The sequence below is a fragment of the Phytophthora parasitica genome (genome assembly GCF_000247585.1).
Source record: "Phytophthora parasitica INRA-310 unplaced genomic scaffold supercont2.1, whole genome shotgun sequence".
Lineage (NCBI taxonomy): Eukaryota > Oomycota > Peronosporomycetes > Peronosporales > Peronosporaceae > Phytophthora > Phytophthora nicotianae.
Window position 1 is genome coordinate 1,553,447 of NW_008634126.1, and position 18,364 is coordinate 1,571,810.

General features: G+C 54.9%; 10 protein-coding genes across 10 annotated transcripts; 5 read left to right on the forward strand and 5 right to left on the reverse strand.

The window, feature by feature from the left end:
- Positions 1-993: 993 nt before the first annotated feature.
- PPTG_00396 (hypothetical protein) lies at positions 994-2,679 on the reverse strand (the record flags this gene model as incomplete). The annotated part of the gene is made up of 1 exon (XM_008891786.1): positions 994-2,679. The coding sequence occupies one exon, from the start codon at positions 2,677-2,679 to the stop codon at positions 994-996; it is 1,686 nt and encodes a 561-aa protein (XP_008890034.1).
- Positions 2,680-3,107: 428 nt separating this feature from the next.
- On the reverse strand, positions 3,108-6,331 carry PPTG_20727 (hypothetical protein). The gene has a single exon (XM_008892925.1). The coding sequence runs from the start codon at positions 3,740-3,742 to the stop codon at positions 3,374-3,376; it is 369 nt and encodes a 122-aa protein (XP_008891173.1). The 5' UTR covers positions 3,743-6,331; the 3' UTR covers positions 3,108-3,373.
- On the forward strand, positions 4,269-6,900 carry PPTG_00397 (hypothetical protein; the record flags this gene model as incomplete). The annotated part of the gene is made up of 1 exon (XM_008891787.1): positions 4,269-6,900. One exon carries the CDS (start codon positions 4,269-4,271, stop codon positions 6,897-6,899), a length of 2,631 nt encoding a protein of 876 aa, XP_008890035.1. The 3' UTR covers position 6,900.
- Positions 6,901-7,715: 815 nt separating this feature from the next.
- Positions 7,716-9,427, forward strand: PPTG_00398 (hypothetical protein; the record flags this gene model as incomplete). Its single annotated transcript, XM_008891788.1, has 1 exon — positions 7,716-9,427. One exon carries the CDS (start codon positions 7,716-7,718, stop codon positions 9,378-9,380), a length of 1,665 nt encoding a protein of 554 aa, XP_008890036.1. The 3' UTR covers positions 9,381-9,427.
- A 157-nt stretch (positions 9,428-9,584) lies between these two features.
- On the forward strand, positions 9,585-11,488 carry PPTG_00399 (hypothetical protein). The gene has a single exon (XM_008891789.1). It carries the CDS (start codon positions 9,735-9,737, stop codon positions 11,397-11,399), a length of 1,665 nt encoding a protein of 554 aa, XP_008890037.1. The 5' UTR covers positions 9,585-9,734; the 3' UTR covers positions 11,400-11,488.
- A 364-nt stretch (positions 11,489-11,852) lies between these two features.
- Positions 11,853-12,198, reverse strand: PPTG_20728 (hypothetical protein; the record flags this gene model as incomplete). The annotated part of the gene is made up of 2 exons (XM_008892926.1): positions 11,853-12,082; positions 12,180-12,198. 2 exons carry the CDS (start codon positions 12,196-12,198, stop codon positions 11,853-11,855), a joined length of 249 nt encoding a protein of 82 aa, XP_008891174.1.
- Positions 12,199-12,712: 514 nt separating this feature from the next.
- On the forward strand, positions 12,713-14,827 carry PPTG_00400 (hypothetical protein). The gene has a single exon (XM_008891790.1). The coding sequence runs from the start codon at positions 12,851-12,853 to the stop codon at positions 14,690-14,692; it is 1,842 nt and encodes a 613-aa protein (XP_008890038.1). The 5' UTR covers positions 12,713-12,850; the 3' UTR covers positions 14,693-14,827.
- PPTG_00401 (hypothetical protein) lies at positions 14,659-15,558 on the reverse strand. The gene is made up of 2 exons (XM_008891791.1): positions 15,312-15,558; positions 14,659-15,251 (listed from the first exon to the last, which is right to left on the reverse strand). Exons 1-2 carry the CDS (start codon positions 15,534-15,536, stop codon positions 14,811-14,813), a joined length of 666 nt encoding a protein of 221 aa, XP_008890039.1. The 5' UTR covers positions 15,537-15,558; the 3' UTR covers positions 14,659-14,810.
- PPTG_00403 (hypothetical protein) lies at positions 15,554-18,361 on the reverse strand. Its single transcript, XM_008891793.1, has one exon. It carries the CDS (start codon positions 18,318-18,320, stop codon positions 17,649-17,651), a length of 672 nt encoding a protein of 223 aa, XP_008890041.1. The 5' UTR covers positions 18,321-18,361; the 3' UTR covers positions 15,554-17,648.
- PPTG_00402 (hypothetical protein) lies at positions 15,682-17,637 on the forward strand. The gene has a single exon (XM_008891792.1). It carries the CDS (start codon positions 15,694-15,696, stop codon positions 17,518-17,520), a length of 1,827 nt encoding a protein of 608 aa, XP_008890040.1. The 5' UTR covers positions 15,682-15,693; the 3' UTR covers positions 17,521-17,637.
- Positions 18,362-18,364: the final 3 nt, after the last annotated feature.

Sequence of the window (18,364 nt, forward strand, 5' to 3'; positions counted from 1 at the left end):
GTACCAGCACGGAGTAATCACGGGCAAAGAGGCCCCATCGTGATCAGAATTGACACTCTGAGCGTTTGATGTCTGCAGTCAGAGGCAAGTTTGTGAATGAGATCAAGTGGTAGCAGAGAATGCTTGAGGCTTGCTTGGGCGTTCTTGTAGCAGGGCAGTGTGAGTGTGTGCAATGTAAACCAAGTTCCCATGTCAAGGTCCTCAGTGAATGCAAAGTACGTTTTATTCAACGTTCAAGCATAAACGTGCTGCACGACTGAGGAGTTTATGCTTTTTGTGATTGATGATGTGTTTAGGATTTGTTCAATCTACTAAAAGATGCGATTTCTGAAGGCGCCGGTATTACGAGCAAGGGTCCAATAGTCGTGGCTGCTCGTAATACGCGTGTGCATCATGCCCTTCGATATTTTCTCTCTCAGCCACCATGTCTCGGAGCCTTCTAGACAAGGGTGCTCAAACTGTTGGTAGTGGAGGCTGCGACTGCTCAGCAAATCTGTGCGATTGCACAAGTGAGTCAGCGCGCATAGAAACGTCATCTTCAGTTTTGTACAAAATAATAATTGTACTAATAAGCACTTGTGATCTGAATGCCATCCAAGCTTATTTTATTACGCAGCGAACTGATTGGCCGGGATGACATTCAGACGAAAAAAAAACATTAAAAATTTAAATGGTTTTTTTCGTCTTATTACGCAGCAAATCTACCAGAATATTACCAGTACTTTCGGTTTTGTACTGGGTACAGTACAAAACCGAAAGTACTGGTAATATTCTGGTAGATTTGCTACGGAAACCGGTTCATCTTTTGAGTCTAGTGATAGTTTTTTGGTGTCAATAATGTGCGCACATAATACTTCCGTACACAGATGTCTTGCATACTCGGTCTCCCAGGAATTTCAAGTCAGGTTTTCAGATACCGAAGACGAAAAGGTATCATATCGACGCAGCTTCCACACATAAAGCAAATTCATTGACAGCACATAAGACACGGTTTTAAGCCGTGGCATTATACAAGCTAGTCAGGTACGCGATGCCCTCAGCGCGGTGCGTGTCCGGCGCAGGGTAAGCAAGTTCCGTCACATTGGCATCGAATACGATGTTCTGTGCGTTGCCAAGCGTATACTCGGGCCACTTCAGCGCCGTCGCTCCGTACTCGTTCGGAGTCTGGTTCACGATGAAGCTCGCCCACATGCGGGTCATCACGCGTGCGAGCTGCTTGTAGCTCTCCGGCTTGTCGAGGAACGGGTCCGTGGCCACCGAGTTGTTATAGCCGTCGCCCAGCAGGTTGTAAAACACGAACGCAACCTCCGTGAAGTGTGTGGCGCCGATGTACTCGTTGTTTCCGGCAGTCAGAACGTTGAATACGTAGCTGTAGCTTGTCAGGTCGTTGGCAGCCCAGATCTCTGACAGATAGCGGCGAGGTGCGTGCATGACCACATCACCGCCGTATGCAGCAGCGCGTTTGTACATTGTGCCGTAGCCGGAGTCGATCGCGGGACGGCCGTGCAGAGTGCTAGGGATGCCGACGGCAGGGATGTCCGGGTATACTTCCGTGAGAATCGCCGCCGTCTCTTCAGTCTCGCCCATGGTATCAATCAAGTACGCTACGAACTCCTCCGTCGTATTCACTGTAGCACCACCAGCTCCGAAGGCCGAACCTTCATCGTTGTTCACACCGTGTAAAATGGGAACGTGCACGAACTTGCCCTCTGCAAGAAGCGCTGGGCCCACATCTGTGAGGAAGTCGCCGTCAACAATCGGACGGTACGAAGCAGAAGACGCCACAGAGCTGTTGAAGATCGACGAAAGGGTCTCGACCGGCACCTGACGCAGGCAGTCCAACGTGTCTGCAGCAGAGCTGCAGTTGGCCGCAGCGGTAATGTTGTTGTAGTAGACATCCCACTCCGTCGTGTTCAGGTACGTGGACGGCACCTTGGCCGGAGCTCCCGATTCCATAATGGCAGCGCGGTACAAACCATCGTCGCGGCCGCCGTACGCCAGCAGCTGATAGCCAACGCTCATAGCACCGGCACTCTCACCCCAGATCGTGACCTTGTTCGGGTCGCCACCGAAAGCAGCGATGTTCTCCTGCACCCAGTGAAGGGCCAGGTGCTGGTCTTTCAGACCGAGATTTGACACGCCTGCTTCCTTGACCGCAGTTCCCCATAGGAAGCCGAACGCCTGCAGACGATAGTTAATACTCACACCGATGAAAGGCATCCCAGCGTCGGTTGCCTCCTTGATAATGTACGACTGGTTGTAGCGAGGGTCACGTGAGCCACCTTCCGTGAAGCCACCACCGTGGATCCACACACCGACGGGGAGATCAGCCCCTTCGGAGACACCACTGGGACGCACCACATTGATGGTCAAGCAATCCTCCGAGATGACATTGCCCAGCACCCATTGGTCGCTGCCGTAGCCATAGCATTCCGGAGAGTACTCTGTCGCGTTCTTGGAGTCCGTCCATGTCGTGTTCAGAGGCACGGGGTTACGGAAACGAAGGTCTCCGACGGGAGGCTGTGCGTATGGCATTCCGAGGAAGAGATCTTGGCCATAGTTACCTTGGTTTACGCCGTAGTAGGACCCGTTCTTGACGGTGACAGTGGGAGGGTTGCTGGCACAAGTCAATGCAACCAAAGTCGATCCGACAGCGAGACTGTATGCGAGCGGTCTCATTGCGTAAGAAGAGGAAGTTGTTGCAGGCAAATTGGGAAATGTCGGTATCTTCACGGCTCCGGAAGAAACCGAGCGTTCGGTAGAGCAGCACCATTCAGCATTTTTGCCCGATCTTCTGAAGTCCAAGAGTTCATCATCCTTTGTGGTTCTTGATTACTGTACTGCAACCACGCAGGTTGAAGCACAATCGAAATGACTTGGTTTCCCATACATGTACAATTGGCTAGTTTCGTGCATGTTTTTACAGTTGCCCGACGGCTACTGTATATTGATGTGGAAGGGATAGCTTAGAAGAGAAGACGTACTGTGGAAGTCGTAATTCATAGTGCTGCTTGGTGTCACGCCGCCAAGCAGCCGCCGGCGTCTGCGCATCTTTAGGCTGAAGTTCTGTACCTGTACAGTGCGAATAAACCTCACAAGTCCTGAAGCTCGTACTCCAAACAATTTGCTAGAAAAAGAGACAACACTGTAGCTAACAAACTATTTCCCGCTGCGGATATTCTGAATTATCAATTAGCAAACTCCATTTCATTTTCATTTCTTAGCTGTGCCTGGTCAGGTGCGGGAATTTCTTGGTGGCACTGAGCCAGTTCTTGTGCATACATAAATGACAGGCTGTCAATGCCATCGGATCCCGTGGGCACCGGAACTTGAAGTTCGAGTTCACTTTGCCGCCGCGTTTTTGGCTGCTGAATCAAGTGTCGACTGGCAAACCAGTGGCGGCTTCGTGTACGTATTGCTTGAAGTCATTGCGTTGATGCGTCCATTTCCGCGTGAGCTGTGCGAATTGACCACCTGTACAAGCTTGTATATTATGTATACATATAGCTGCAACCACTGCCACTCGCCAGCAGATTCGTACTCTTGAGGCAGCTTGAAGCATCGATCGACTCGACTGCTTCAGCAACATCATGGCCGACGTAACGTACATGCACTTTACGCTGCGGTCTAGCGATGCGCATGTAGTTTCGAGGTGATGGTCGAGCAGCATGCGCTGAAGAAAGCAGCGTGCCCTCCCGTGCAACGGGCAGCACAAACGAAACAAAGCTCGATTTGGGAGCATATGGATTGATGCGTGGTTGCCGTCTGCGCAGTCATACCTCCGCCGCTCAGCGAATACAAGACCACAGCAATGTCGTTCATGTTTACGTGCATTGGAGACGGGACCAGCAGTATCTCGCTAGTCGGCTCACATTATCGGTCGTACAGTAAATGCACACTTCAACTTGAAGTGGCAATCGATTCATCTTCTCTTCAGCTCGGATCGGATGCAGCAAGTTATTATACCAGCAACCGTGGATCACGTCGAGTCTACTGTGTTTGCGCGGTAGCAGAATAAATCAAGTCCGAGCTTCATCGACCTTGACGTCCACCGACCATGCAGCATCAGCAGCAACTTGCAGCTACTGTCACGTTGCATGTACGTACACCAGAGAACTTGTTAATGGTCACAGTAACCGGAGAGCCCTGCTCAGCGTCCAAGCACCAACGATTTGCCAACTACATGTACAAGCCACGCAGCGCTCAGCTCATTCACAAAATTGCCTCTGACTGCAGACATCAAACACTCAGTGTCAATTCTGATCACGATGGTCTCCGTAACGTGGGGAATCGCCCTAGCTCTCTACACGCAACTCGTCAGCGCCGGTGACCCGCTCGCCACTGTCTCCTGGCGTACGGGCAACGACAAGGTCGACGCCATCATCGAGGCCCTGACGGCTGAGGAGAAGGTCAGCCTCGTTCACGGCACCGTCGACTCGGAAGGCAACCAGCAGCAGGCCGGCTACAGCGTTGCCATCCCGTCCCAAGGCATCCCGGAATTTCGACTCGCCGACGGTGAAGCTGGCATCAACATCGTGCAGAACGCCACGGGCTCGCCCGCGCAGTTGAACGTTGCTGCTACTTGGTCCCTCAACGCAGCGTACCAGCACGGAGTAATCACGGGCAAAGAGGCCAAGCTGTTCAACATGGCGGTGGCCCTGTCGCCGCGCGTGAACATCCTGCGCGACCCCGTGACAGGAAACTTCTGGCAGTCATACAGCGAGGACCCATACCTGAATGCTCGTCTTGGCATCCAGGGTGTCAAGGGTCTGCAAGATCAGGGCTCCATGGCGAACGCCAAGCAGATCGGCCCGTCGTCCACCGGTGCAAGTGCTGGTGATACCAACAGTATTGTGGACTTCCAGACGCTACAGGAGCTGTACTGGGTTGCTCCAGGTACTCTTCTACAGGAGGGCAATGCTGCCACTCTCATGTGCTCGTACGCACAGATCAATGGCATTCCAGCCTGCCAGTACGAGCCGCTGTTCAACACCGTGCGCGACGACTACAACAGCTCCGCCATCGTGATGAGTGACTGGGGCGCCACACACTCGACGGCCGAGAGTCTCGTCGCCGGCATGGACCTGGAGATGCCGACGGGTTCGTACTACGACGCACTGTACGACTACATCTACGTCTCAAAGAATTTGAGCGAGTCGTATCTGAATCGCGCTGTCGGTCACATCCTGGCCAAGTACGACGAGTTCGGTCTGCTAGGCACGACCACCGAAGGTTCATCACCGTTGCCGCAAGATGTGGTGGAGGACCACGCCAAAATCTCGTACGACATTGCCGTCAAGTCGGGCGTCCTGCTCAAGAACGACAACAACACACTGCCCATTAAGTCGGGCTCGTCCATCGCGGTGATCGGCCCCAATGGCGTGCAGTACACGCACGGTACGAACTTCGCGGAGCGTGCGTACGGCTTCCCAGACCGCCAAGTCTCAACGCTTGAAGCGTTAAAGTCTCGACTGGGCGAGGACGTCGCGAACGCCGTCGGCGTGGACCAGGAAGGAACGATCATCCCGTCGACGCACCTACGCAACCTGCAGGGTAACCCGGGTCTGAGCCGCAATGACAGCCTGGGCGGCAGCTCGAACGACGAGATTGTGTACTTCACCGGCACGTCTGCTCTGCCGAAGAACGCGTCGTATACGTGGCAAGGACAAGTGTACGCGGAAACGGACGGGTACTACACATTCTCGTTCGCGCGTGCGATCCCCAGCTGGGAGAACCACACCAACCCAGACTACGGTTCCACCTGGTCAATCGGCACTTTCAGTATTACCGGATCTGAGGTTGGCGAAGGCTATCGGCTATTCGGCGATGGTGGTGTCAAGCCCTGGAGTAACTCGATCGCTACACGTGACAACTGGGATAATATCAAGTCGTACGTGTACCTGGAGGAAGGCTGGCACGACATGGAAGCGTACATCGTGGGTCTGCTCGATGAGCCGACGTCTGTGCGCTTGACCTGGGTGACCCCCGCTCAACGTTCTGCCAACATCCAGCTCGCCGTCGACATCGCTCAGGAGGTGGACACGCCCATCGTGTTCGCGTTCGCCAACAGCCCCGCCCAGACGGGTCTCACCTTGGACGACGGCCTGGACGAGTTGGTGACGAAGGTGGCTGCCGCGAACCCGAACACCGTGGTGGTGCTCAACAACGCAGAGCCTGTGCTGATGCCGTGGCTAGACGACGTGGCTGCTGTGCTGGAGATGCTGTACCCGAACCAGGAGGGCGGTTGGGCCACGGCAGATCTGCTACTGGGCAACAACGTGCCGCAGGGCCGCCTGCCGGTGACGTACCCAGCGAGTCTGGACTCAACGATGACCCGCAACCCGGACTACCCGGAGCGTGTTGCCACCGAGAGCGGCAACGCAACGTTCAGTGAAGGTTTGAACGCTGGCTACCGCTGGTATGTGCACACGAACACGAGCGTGCTGTTCCCGTTCGGATATGGTCTGAGCTATACGTCGTTCGAGTACAGCAACCCGAACTTCGCGGCGTCCAGCTCGACACAACAAAGCAGCAGCGGTCTTAACTACGAGGTGTCGTGCAGCCCGGATGACGCTGACGCCGTCTTCAGCGTGTCGTTCACGGTGACGAATACTGGCAGCGTGAAGGGTGTGGAGGTGCCGCAGGTGTACATTGGCCCACCGGCAGACGCTGCAACGGCGTACCCGGATGTGCAGTTTGCTGCGACGGCTCTGGTTGGCTTCGCGAACGTGGAGCTGGAGGCCGGCGCGAGCACGACTGTGACCATCGGTGTCCGCGAGAAGCAGCTGAGCTTCTACAACGTGAACACCACGAGCTGGGAGGCTGCGAAGGGCGAGCGTCCCTTGTGCATCAGCAAGAACGCGGAGGAGGCGGTGTTCAGCGGCAAGGTGCAGCTGTAAGTACACGTGATTAAGTGAGTATGGTACAGTATTATACATCGCATAGCGAAGGAGTGCAGTGATTTTGGTTTTAAAATGAAGGCCGGCGTATGTGTGGAAAAATACATGAAAATAAATTCATGTCTAAAACTATCTTCATGGTTTCACTAAACTACTTCTGGCCCAGCTGTAAAATGGTACCTCACTAAACTAAAAAAAATATGTCCGAGCCAGCTTGGGCAGACGATGGCGTGGTTGCTGTTGAAGTGGTAATGAGATCACCTCAAAGATTTGCATCATTGAATCAGTCGAGCCTCGAAAATGTGACGAGACAGTTGAAGTTGAAGTCGAACGCAAAAATGCGGGAAGGAATCTAGTCGCTCTGCTGCTGTGCTACCCCTGGGGCTCACGTGGCTGGTCAGGGCACCAATGCTCGTGGACTTCTGCCCTGCGTATCGCGGCGCAACGAGGGCCGTTGGAACTCTCATTGGGGCTTCGAGTCGGCAGATTGCAAGGAGTTCTTAGTTCTTAGACAGCTTTTAGGCAGATTCACAGTTAATTCAAAGTGAATACATGCAGAGTCTTTTCCCAACCAATCTGGATATAACGGTGCTGTATTTGCTGATCACGGGACAACCAGCCGTGATGGCGGTATGCTGTTTTCACTGTTTGCGGTCGCAGTTTCCTCCTTAGGTACTGGACTAGTCCCCACTTCTACAGCCTTTTCACGCATCACGTTGCAGTTCGATGGGGATTTTCGCGTCGCGTGGAGTCTCAGTCTTAAACTTCCCAGCGGTTGCCCACATCAAGCTACTTCCTTGTTGAGCTACGACCGAAATGCGCTCTGTGAAGACTTCTCTCGCGGCTGTGGCAATTTTGCTAGCTTCAGCCTCTGCTACCGACCCACCCACTGTCACCGTCAAGAACGGGTCCTACTACGGCGTATACCAGCCCACCTACGACCAGGATCTCTTCCTTGGAATGCCCTACGCGCAGCCTCCCGTTGGTGATCTCCGTTTTCGTAACCCCGAGCCTCTGAACACGACGTGGACGGACTCCAAGAACGCAACCGAGTACTCTCCGGAATGCTACGGCTACGGCAGCGACCAGTGGGTGTTGGGCAACGTTGTCTCGGAGGACTGCTTAACCATCAATGTGGTGCGCCCAAGCGGCATCTCTAAAGACGCCAAGCTTCCTGTGGGCTTTTGGATCCACGGAGGCGGTTTGGCTCAGGGTGGCAACCGTGACCCTCGCTACAACTTCTCGTACATCATCGATGAGGCTACCAAGGCGGGCAAGCCGTTCATTGGTGTGAGCATCAACTACCGATTGCACGGCTTCGGCTTCCTGTGGGGAAGCACTGTCGAGGAGGCTGGCGTAACGAACCTGGGCTTCCGTGACCAGCGTCTGGCGCTGCACTGGGTGCAGGAGAACATCGCCGCTTTCGGCGGTGACCCGGACAAGGTCACGATCTGGGGTGAAAGCGCCGGCGGCTGGAGTGTTGGCTACCAGCTCTTAGCTTACGGCGGCCGTGACGACGGGCTGTTCCGTGGTGCAATCATGCAGTCTGGAGCTCCAGCATCTTCGAGCTACGCGAATGCTTCTTCCTGGGACGTGTACTACAACAATATCACCTCGGCCGCCAATTGCAGCTCTGTCACTGACACGCTCGACTGTCTGCGTCAGGTGCCGGTCGATGCGCTTTCATCGATCTTTAACAGCTCCGTGGCTGCGTCCGCCTCCTTCCGTCCTGTCATCGACGGCGACTACCTCCAAGACACAGGCGCCAATCTTCTGCGCGACGGGAAGTTTGTGCACGTGCCGATCCTTCACGGTGCAAACCACGATGAAGGATCCGCGTTCGGTACGTGGGGCATCAACTCAACCGACGAGTTCCTGGATTACCTAGTGGCAATGGGGAATACCGCCGAAGAGGCTGAGATTCTCGCGGCAGTCTACCCAGATATCCCGGAGCTTGGCATCCCCGGTACATTGCACGGCCGTCCGCCTGTGGATTCCCTAGCTGGTTCCCAGTTTAAACGCGTCTGCGCCTATGCTGGAGACGCCTACATGCACGCTCCCCGCCGCTACACGGCCGAAGCGTGGGCAGCCTACAACGTCACGAGCTACAGCTACGTCTTCAACGTGTTAGTCAATGGACTGTCACAATACGTGGGCGCCACGCACTTCCAGGAGATCGCCTTCGTGTTCTACAATCTCGATGGTAACGGATACGATAACGCCGTCGCCGTCAACCCGTTCCTGAACCAGCCCGAGACGTTCACCCAACTCGCGCGTATGATGACTCGCATGTGGTCGAGCTTCATTGTGGACCAGACGCCCAACAACAACGGCGTCACGGCCTTGAAGTGGCCGGAGTACACTACCGAGGATCCGAAGAACATCGTCTTCGACGTGAATGTGACGGAGCAGGCCTATCTCGAGCCGGACACCTACCGTGGGGAGGCCATTGCCTACTTGCACAGCAAGTATTTCGAGTAAACCGGCCAACTGTAGGGGCAGATGAAAGTGCTAATGTTGCGAAGGACACGATTAGTTCTAAACTACGTTTTTAATGAAGTTGTACTTGTGTTTTCTTGAAGATATCAACATAAGATCGCGTACATGCTTCAACCACTCAGCAAGTTGATCATCAAGTGTCAAGTGGCTACATGTAACGTGAGCAAGCAAATCTTTCATGCTTTGCAACGCGCTGTCAATTGAGAAGACCTGGCCGGCCTCGTTTCTGCAGTGCAGTTCGAGTTGAACTGCAACGCGCGTGGTTGCAGTATTGCAGCCGAATACCGTGCCCTTGATCCAATACAAGGCTTTGGCATTCAGCAAACTACCACGTTGATGATGACACCGCTTGCACTTGCAGTCGTGCCGCTCTTGGTCGCGACGGCGTACGCCACTAACCCACCCACGGTCACCGTCAAGAATGGCTCCTACTACGGCGTCCACCAGCCCACCTACGACCAGGATCTCTTCCTCGGGATGCCCTACGCGCAGCCTCCCATCGGAGATCTCCGCTTTCGCATTCCACAGTCACTAAACACGACGTGGTCCGAGGCGAGGAACGCAACCGAGTATTCCCCGGAATGCTACGGCTACGGCAGCGACCAGTGGGTGTTGGGCAACGTTGTCTCGGAGGATTGTTTGACGATCAATGTGGTGCGACCCAGTGGCGTGTCTGAAGGAGCCGATCTTCCGGTCGGCGTCTGGATTCATGGCGGAGGATTCTACCAGGGCGGCTCACGTGACCCTCGCTACAACTTGTCGTATATTGTGAATGAGGCTGCGGAAGCAGGCATGCCATTCATTGGTGTGAGCCTCAACTACCGCCTACAGGCGTTTGGGTTCTTGTGGGGCACGGCAGTCAAAGAGGCCGGAGTGACGAACCTGGGCTTCCGAGACCAGCGCTTAGCACTGCACTGGGTGCAGGAGAACATCGCCGCCTTCGGTGGTGACACGAACAAAGTCACGATCTGGGGCGAGAGTGCCGGAGTTCGAGGCGTCTCGTACCAGCTTATCGCATACGGCGGTCGCGACGACGAGCTCTTCCGTGGGGCTATCATTCAGTCTGGCTCCCCTGTCAAGTACATCCCCAGAGCGTATACCAACGCTACGGCGTGGGACGTCTACTATAACAACATCACGGCAGCGACTAACTGCAGTTCGGCTGCTGATACTCTCGACTGCCTCCGCCAAGTCCCAATCGATGCATTATCGGATATCCTCAACAGTTCGGTGGCATCTACAGCGTCCTGGGGACCAGCCGTTGACGGCGACTACATCCAGGACACTGGACCAGCTCTACTGAGCGCGGGGAAGTTTGTACACGTGCCGATTCTACTAGGAACCAACAATGACGAGGGCACCGCGTTCGGTAAAACTGGCATCGACACGACTGAAGAGTTTTTCCAGTATTTGGTGAACATGGGCTACAGCCAGAACGAGGCGAACGTGTTGCTGGATCTGTACCCGGACATTCCAGAAATCGGCATCCCAGGCACACTGCACGGACGTCCGGGCAACGATACGTCGTATGGATACATGTACAAGCGAGTGTCCGCGTACGCTGGGGACAGCACGATGCACGCTCCTCGGCGTTTTATGTCAGAGATCTGGGCGAGCAACAATGTCTCGAGCTACAGCTACCTGTTCAACGTGCTGACTTCTGGAATATCTCAGTACATTGGTTCCACGCACTTTACGGAGGTTGCGTTCGTGTTCTACAACCTGCTGGGCGACGGCTATAACAACTCGGTGGCCACGGACCCGTTCCTCGACAAGCCGGAGAGCTACAAGCAGCTGGCACGCGTGATGACCCGCATGTGGGCGAGCTTCATCGTGAACCAGACTCCGAACGAGAACGGAGCGACGGCGCTGAAGTGGCCCGAGTATACGCTTGACGACCCGCAGAACATTGTGTTCGACGCCAATGTGACGGAGCTTGCCTACATCGATCCCGACGTCTTCCGTGCTGAGGCCATCGCGCACATGATTAACAACGCATAAGGTTGACCAAGAATTCATTTGGCGTGTTGCCACTCAATATACATTGTTTCTCCCCTTATGGGTTGTTCACAGAGCTCTGCCAAACACAACGACGAAGTCTTGCCAGCAAGTACTACTACATCACTGCTGTCAAATACTTCTTAGTACAATCAATGCAAGTGTCAGAGTGTGAAGGACAGCTCAGCTGCAGATGCATGTGTATCTGTGTAAGACGTTTTACGGACAAAAAGCTACAGCGCAGTTCTTGTCAAGTTGAAGGTTCAAAGTTGCACGAACATCCAGTTGAAGCTCAAAAGTTACTGGTGAACGGGTCAATATTTTCCCTAGTCGTGAATCATGGCTCGTCAAGGTCCGAGGAATTGAATCTTCGAATACATGTAGTAGTATGCTATCAAGGACTCGAGATTGCTTCCAGCAGCTCTGATCAAGAGTGAATGCAACGAAACTGTGCCATCACGTATTGTGATCCGGTTTTGGAGCAGGTACACCCAGAACCAGAGCGATACGCTTTCGTGAAATGATTAATATGAGCAAGCACCAATACTCTAGGTAGTGTTTGAAGATGTCGTAGCTTCTAGTGGCCGCTAACCTGCACCCGCCGAAGAATCCTGTCTCTATAATCTGGATGTTGCATCGTCCTTGTAAAATCTCAAGCCATGGCAGGAACTGGTGTTCGTTGCCCGCTGCATGATCTCGAATACGTAAGCTATTAATTTCTTGTGTACGACAGTCGTAAGGACAAACTACATATACCGCCTACCCAAGGTGTCATCGGCGTACCTGAAGTGACCGACGACATTTTACGGTTAATCGAGACATCTCCATCGATTTGACTAACCACTTGACGACCGACAAAGTCACGAGCGCGTTATCTTTTTACCACACAACAATGCACTTCGAGGTACAGTAAACGTTTCCGAATCCATTACAGTCAAGGATAACACGCAAGGCCAAAGGACCACGCCAAGTCACACATGCATTGTTCACACGCTCAGCGAGGCAACCCACGTCGGCGTCTCACCATTTCACCACTCGATCTGCTGCTAACGCTGCTGTCTCCACGCTGAAGCATTACCTACTCGGCACGCGTTGCAAGCGTCGAACATCCTCATCGAAATTGGCATCGATACGGAGTGGACGGCAAAAAGCGAGGCTTGTGTACTCAAACTCTACAGGAAGGCGAACCCAGCGGCACTTGCTTCGATTTCTTTTGTATTTCACAACCTTCGCGAAAGAACCCCGGCAGTAACCTCAGCGTAGTACAACGAAGGTCAACCCCGATCAAGCGCGTGCCTCGTGTGCCAATATCCAGAGAGATCTCGCAGCTCTCAAAGAGTTGAGTGCCAGTTGTTGGGTCTTCGTCCGGTTGTGCAGCATACAAAGTTCAAGTGATTTGAACACCCCGCGTATAGGCAGCCCAAATCAAAGCCATTCCATTTCGAGCGGAGCTCATGACGAAGCCGTCGGGGCCGCAGAGGCAGCGATCGCTCTCCTCCGCGAGCGGCGGAGGCGTCGGCCGCGCCACGACGAACTCGCGCGGCTCGTTGCAGTCGTCCAAGGAATACGTGGCCCGCGCACAGCAATTTGCCGACGCGCGCGTGCTGGAGACGCTCCGGAAATACCACAGCAACCGCGCCGCCGCCTCGTACGCCATGGGGGATTCTTTGGGCGTGGACCGCTCGCAGTGGAAACTCGCAAAGGGCGGCGGTCGCCATCACTCCATCGCCTGCTACAAGAAAGTGTCGTCCAGGGGCCCGTTCGGCGGCCTGAGGATACCGCGCAGGGACAAACAGAGTAATCAACACGCGGCCGACTCGATGCGTATGACTATGACCGCCAACAAGAGCGCGCCGTCCGTAGCTGTCTCGGAACAGGCCGAGCTGCTGGCCCTTGGAATCGTACCGGGCACGCTTGAGGACGTGCTGCACGGTACAGTGAACCTCACGCCTGAAGCCATGCAGATTGAGAGCGCGCACGCCCAGTGTGACCTGCTGGACAGCCGCGTATTGGCTGCACTCGTGGCTCCCACGGTTAATGCGCCATTCCGCTCGCTCACACTCAAGTGGGCTCTGCGTCACCATGAAGTTCTATCCAGACACCGAGACTACGTCTATCTGGAGGCCACGGGAGTGGTGCGGGACTCCCAGGACAATGGCGCACGGGTAGGTTACCACCTGGTACACTCCGTGACGCTACCGTCGGCTCCAGAACTGGCGCCGGAGATGCAGATCGTGCGTGGCCACTTGTCGTACTGTTATCTATACCGACAACACAGTGATACCGAAGTCGAGCTCTTCTTCCATGGTGGAATGCTGCCACGAGGCGGCGCAAAGGACCGTCTAGCCTTCCAATTAACAGCAGATGCAGTGCTGGCCTCACCAAGTACAATCGAGTGTGCGATGATGAAGAAACTGGCCTTCTCGCTGCGAACCAAGCAGCCGACTGCTCTCCGTCCGCCGTCGCCGCCGCTGCATCACATCGACGACGACATGCGGCAGACCCAGAGTGGACGTAAGAGTACGTTCGGTACCAGTATGTTCCGTGCGTCGATGACGTTCGATAGCAGTCGCAGTAGTATTTCCTTCGGAGGGGGCCAGGGTGTCAGTCCGTGTCGTGTGTGCCGTCGTCCGGTTCGAGCTTTCTTTAGTGGGAAAGTGGCGAGCTGTCAATTGTGTGAAGAACCAGTATGCAACCGCTGTAAGGTGCACAAGAAGGTGTTTGTGTTTGAAGCGGGGGTCTTCCATCCCCAGAAGATGGACTTTTGCACCGAGTGTATGGTGACTACGAACCGCTTGAACGCTGGGTGGGTGGCGTCGCAGGAACTCACGGGAGCTGCTAACCGAGTGCGTCTGAGTGAACGCAGCAGCTCGTCGGAGGAAGAGAATGTAGCCAAGTCTCAGATCGGTCTGGGAGCCTCGTGGCATGGCGGGATGTCGCGCATTGACGAAGGCCGCGCTACCATGTCGTCCGACGGTCCAATGGGCCACTCAGCGCCCCAGTCTGTCGTCTGGCTTCCCACAGACCACCTGCATCCCCGCCTTACGTCCATTGATCCGATGGATATGGAGACGGAGGAGGAGAATGGCCCTCAGTATGGAGCATACGATCGCGTAGAGGACGACAGCTTTATCGACACGGAGGCGTTCGTGACGCTGGATGACGACGACGACCGCTTTGACGAGGTCATCCCCATGATTGACATCCCATCGGAGGGCGAGGAGGACGAATTCGACAATGAACGCACGCTCTCGAGTCACGCAGTGGACCTCATAAGCGTCTCGCAGAGCTCGTAGAAATCGATCAACTAAAACAGACCCACCAAATGTCTTCGGAAAGACACGAAGACAAGCAGGACGTGGTCAGTACCTCTTATTTAACAACAAGAAGTAAACGTATCAGGCGTTTTCGCCACTAAGTTGTTTGCGGCTTGCGTTGGTTGCGTTCTCGAAGTAGTTTCCTCATTCGAGCAGCGTATTCTTCCCAGTAAGGCCAGTCGGCTACGTGTTGAGCTCGCGCAGTCTGTAATTGCTCTTGTTCTTGTGCTGTCAACTCGTTCTCCTTTCGACGACTTTGGCTCTTCATTATCAGCAGAACCAGCTCGGCGAGCTGCGTCGTTGTCAGCCGCATCGTCATGAGCTGCGGTGTCGAAGATAACGTCACGGGTTTGTCGTCGTTTGCGGCCGCGTCTGAGGCACTTTGGATGTGTATATTTACAGTTTCCGATAGCAACAACGTCTGTGCATCCGCCACCTCGGCAGCTGTCCACATGCTCTTGAGCTGTTCGTCTTCACCTGCAGTAGATAATGCTTGACGACCCACGACCAGCAATTTACAAGTTGCCGACGAACATTCCTGCAGCAATCAGTAGTGAAGATTTATGGTATGGGTCATGCTGTAGATCTCTATCCGAACCTGCGGGTTCAAGTGCACGTGGATGGAGACGCTGTCACCTGACGCATGGAGCAGTCCCAGCGCCGGACGCACACGCAATTTGCGCGGGGCCGTGCACTGCACTTTGAAGAGCGTCGTCCTGCTCGGCTCGGTCACGTTACGCAGCACCAGCGTCTGCTGTCGCTGCCCTGAAAGCGAGAGCTCTAGTGGCCTTCCCTGTGCCCGGCCGTCGTAATGGAGCTCCATTAATGCTGACGTTGAAGTGGTTTGTCAAAATGATGAAAACAATTTCTCGAATTTTCTGTTTGGTTAATTTAGCTTGTACTATGTATGCAATACTCGTTGCGAGTCATAATTTCGGCCACCCCTATTGTAGCCATCGGTTCCAAATCGTCACTCCAACATGCGTCGTGCTGTCAACGGCGATACCGCAGCCAAGGCGCGCGGCGGTTCCAAGCTGCGAGCCAGTCGCGTACGTCGTCAGCGGGACCGCGAGCGCAGTCTGGATGAGGATGAACTCGAGCAGCGCTTCGGTCATGTTTCTTTGTCGCTGTCAGCGCCCGTGTTCGTGCCGGCTGCGCAACGAGCCGTCCAACCGCCGGCTTCGACGCCTGCCACTCCCAAGCGTTCGATGGCCTTCGTAACGGAGCGACGTGGTCCCTCGTCTTCCGCAATATCTAGCGCATCTTCTCGACGTCCGAAACGCTCTGCCACAGCAACAGCCGCCGCTAAATTACACAAAAACATCGAGGCGGCAGGCAAGAAGAACCAGCAACTGCAGACAAGTAGAACTGCAGCTCGCGGCAGTAATGGGAATACTCCGAGCAAACCCAGACGACAGCGTATGGGCACTAAAGGACTGAATAAAGAGGGACAGACACAGCCGTCCGCCAAGGCCGCGGCCGTGTCGATGCGCGAGCGTCACCGTCGCAAACTGTCACTTACATCGACGGAGCTGCAGGCGCAAGAGACGACAACAGAACCGGAAGCGGAGACTGCACCGTCAACTGGACAGGACGCTGAGGACGTGTACCCCGAGACAGCAGGAAGCGCCTTCCCCCAGCAGCTCACACTCTTTAGTCAGCAGAAGCGTCTGCCACAGCGCGTGGCCAGTCGTGACGATGTCATCGACACGATCTTTAAGGCGCTATTCGCACGCAGTGAAGGTCGACGTAATCGTCCACGCCAGGCACTCAGCGCCTTCGGAGACGACACAGGAACAGACACGGATGAACCCAATGAAGAGTTCGTCAAGCGAGGACTAGCTAATGCTCTCTTCAGAGACCAACTCAATCTGCATGCGCCGTCATCGCTACCAACTGCCGTGACCCCAGCAGCGGCAGCAGACAGCCTCATCAGCCCTACATTTATGCATGCACTCGTGAACGCACTGCGCTTCGAGGACTTCCGTACAGCCAGCGCGCGTCTGGACATTGTGCGAGCTATCCACAAAAGCTGCCCCACCAAGAGGCTGCACCTTACACGGGCACTCGCTGACGCCACAGCATTGCGTGTGGAGTACGTGACAGCCGTCGCGGCGCGTGCGCAGACGCTTGGCGTTGAGAAAACCTCGACGCAAGTTATCACCGACCACATGCACGATCACGGACACGGCTTCACGGAGTTCCTTCGTTACTCCATCGAGCACGTTGAAGAGAGTTTATTGGATACACCGCCTCCTGAGGGATCCGACGCGGCTCTGGAGCAAGAGGAACAGCAGAAGGAACTCGCACGCAACTGTATGACCAGTCTCGTGTCGCTCTGGCGCGCGCATTGGGTGGATCCTGCAGGATCCGACGACGAAGAACTCATTAGCTGTGCTGGGCAGTTCGTGGCGTACATGCCGTCGGTGACCGGCCCACTGCTCAAACGGTTGCTGAGTGCGTGGCCGACGCGCTACCCGAAGCAGGAGGTGGGGGCTATTCGAATGGTGGCACGGGTCATCATGTCGGGTCCTCCACTTAACCAAGTGGACCCGACTCAAGTCCTGCAGCGTCGAGTGTTCACTCGACTGGCGCGTGCGTTGCAGAGTCCAAACGTTGATGTGGCCAAGGAGGCGCTGGCTTTCACGTGCTGCCAGTTCGCGCTGGTTCACTTCTTAGGGCGAGACGAGGTCATCTACAAAGCCATCACCGCCGCACTGCACAGTAACGTCGAGAACCATTGGCATCACGGCGTACGCAGCACATCCGAGACCAATTTTGACCGCGCCTTGGACTTTGCGTCGTAAAAAAAAAAAAAAAGTAAAGCCGGAAAAGATGAAATAGAAGTAGATAGAATAGATAGACGACTTTAACCTTTTTGGAGCAGAGAAGAGAAATAAAATACTTGCCAGTATGCAAACGTGTTTTAAACTGTTCACTCGTCGTCGCGCTTGCCGGAGCAGCCACTGAAGTCGAAGCCACAGGCCATGGAGATGACGAGATAAATGACAAAGAGTCCCACAGTCACCAGCAGCAGCCAGAGCTTGACGTTGCGTCTCCACATGGACTTGCGTAGTTGCGTGGACGAGCGCTCGAACTTGACCGACTGGCGGTTCAGCTTGTCCGTGCGGTCCACGAGTAGCTCAAACTTCTCTCCTCGGTCCAGTACCTTTTCAATATTCTCCACCATAATATCCTTAACGTCGTCGATCTGCTGCTTAACCCTCGAGAGCGAGTCTGCGTCTGGGTTGGCGTTGTAGTAGTCGAGCAGGCGGCGGATCTCGTGCTGGAACTGGTCGTTCATGGCGAAGGCGATGGCCGTGAGTGCGCGCTCGCCGTATGCGGCTTGGAAGCGGTTCTTCATGTCTTCCAGGAAGAGGAAAGGCACGCGCCGCTTGAGGTCGTCGTCCGCCATGCATAAATACGTCACGCCGCCCTCCACGATGTAGTGGAAAATGTGGCGGTCGTACACGTACGACATGCGTCCATCGGTGGGCGGAATCTTGGCCAGCAGCACGCGCGTCACAGTGGGGAAGTTGCCTGACGTCGCCGTGTACTCAGCCAGCACCGTCTTCTCGCGCGACACGAGCGCGTACACGATCGGCATGGCGGCGGGCAGTGCTTCGCTTTGTGTTGGGAATCTTCAATTGA

Excerpts from the sequence above, each read along its gene's own strand:
- PPTG_00400 (XM_008891790.1), top strand. The coding sequence starts at position 12,851 with ATGACGAAGCCGTCGGGGCCGCAGAGGCAGCGATCGCTCTCCTCCGCG.
- PPTG_00402 (XM_008891792.1), top strand. The coding sequence starts at position 15,694 with ATGCGTCGTGCTGTCAACGGCGATACCGCAGCCAAGGCGCGCGGCGGT.
- PPTG_00399 (XM_008891789.1), top strand. The coding sequence starts at position 9,735 with ATGATGACACCGCTTGCACTTGCAGTCGTGCCGCTCTTGGTCGCGACG.
- PPTG_20727 (XM_008892925.1), bottom strand. The coding sequence starts at position 3,742 with ATGCTCCCAAATCGAGCTTTGTTTCGTTTGTGCTGCCCGTTGCACGGG.
- PPTG_00403 (XM_008891793.1), bottom strand. The coding sequence starts at position 18,320 with ATGCCGATCGTGTACGCGCTCGTGTCGCGCGAGAAGACGGTGCTGGCT.
- PPTG_00401 (XM_008891791.1), bottom strand. The coding sequence starts at position 15,536 with ATGGAGCTCCATTACGACGGCCGGGCACAGGGAAGGCCACTAGAGCTC. Across the intron at positions 15,252-15,311 it reads ACGTGCACTTGAACCCGCAG|GAATGTTCGTCGGCAACTTG; the intron begins GTTCGGATAGAG and ends TGATTGCTGCAG.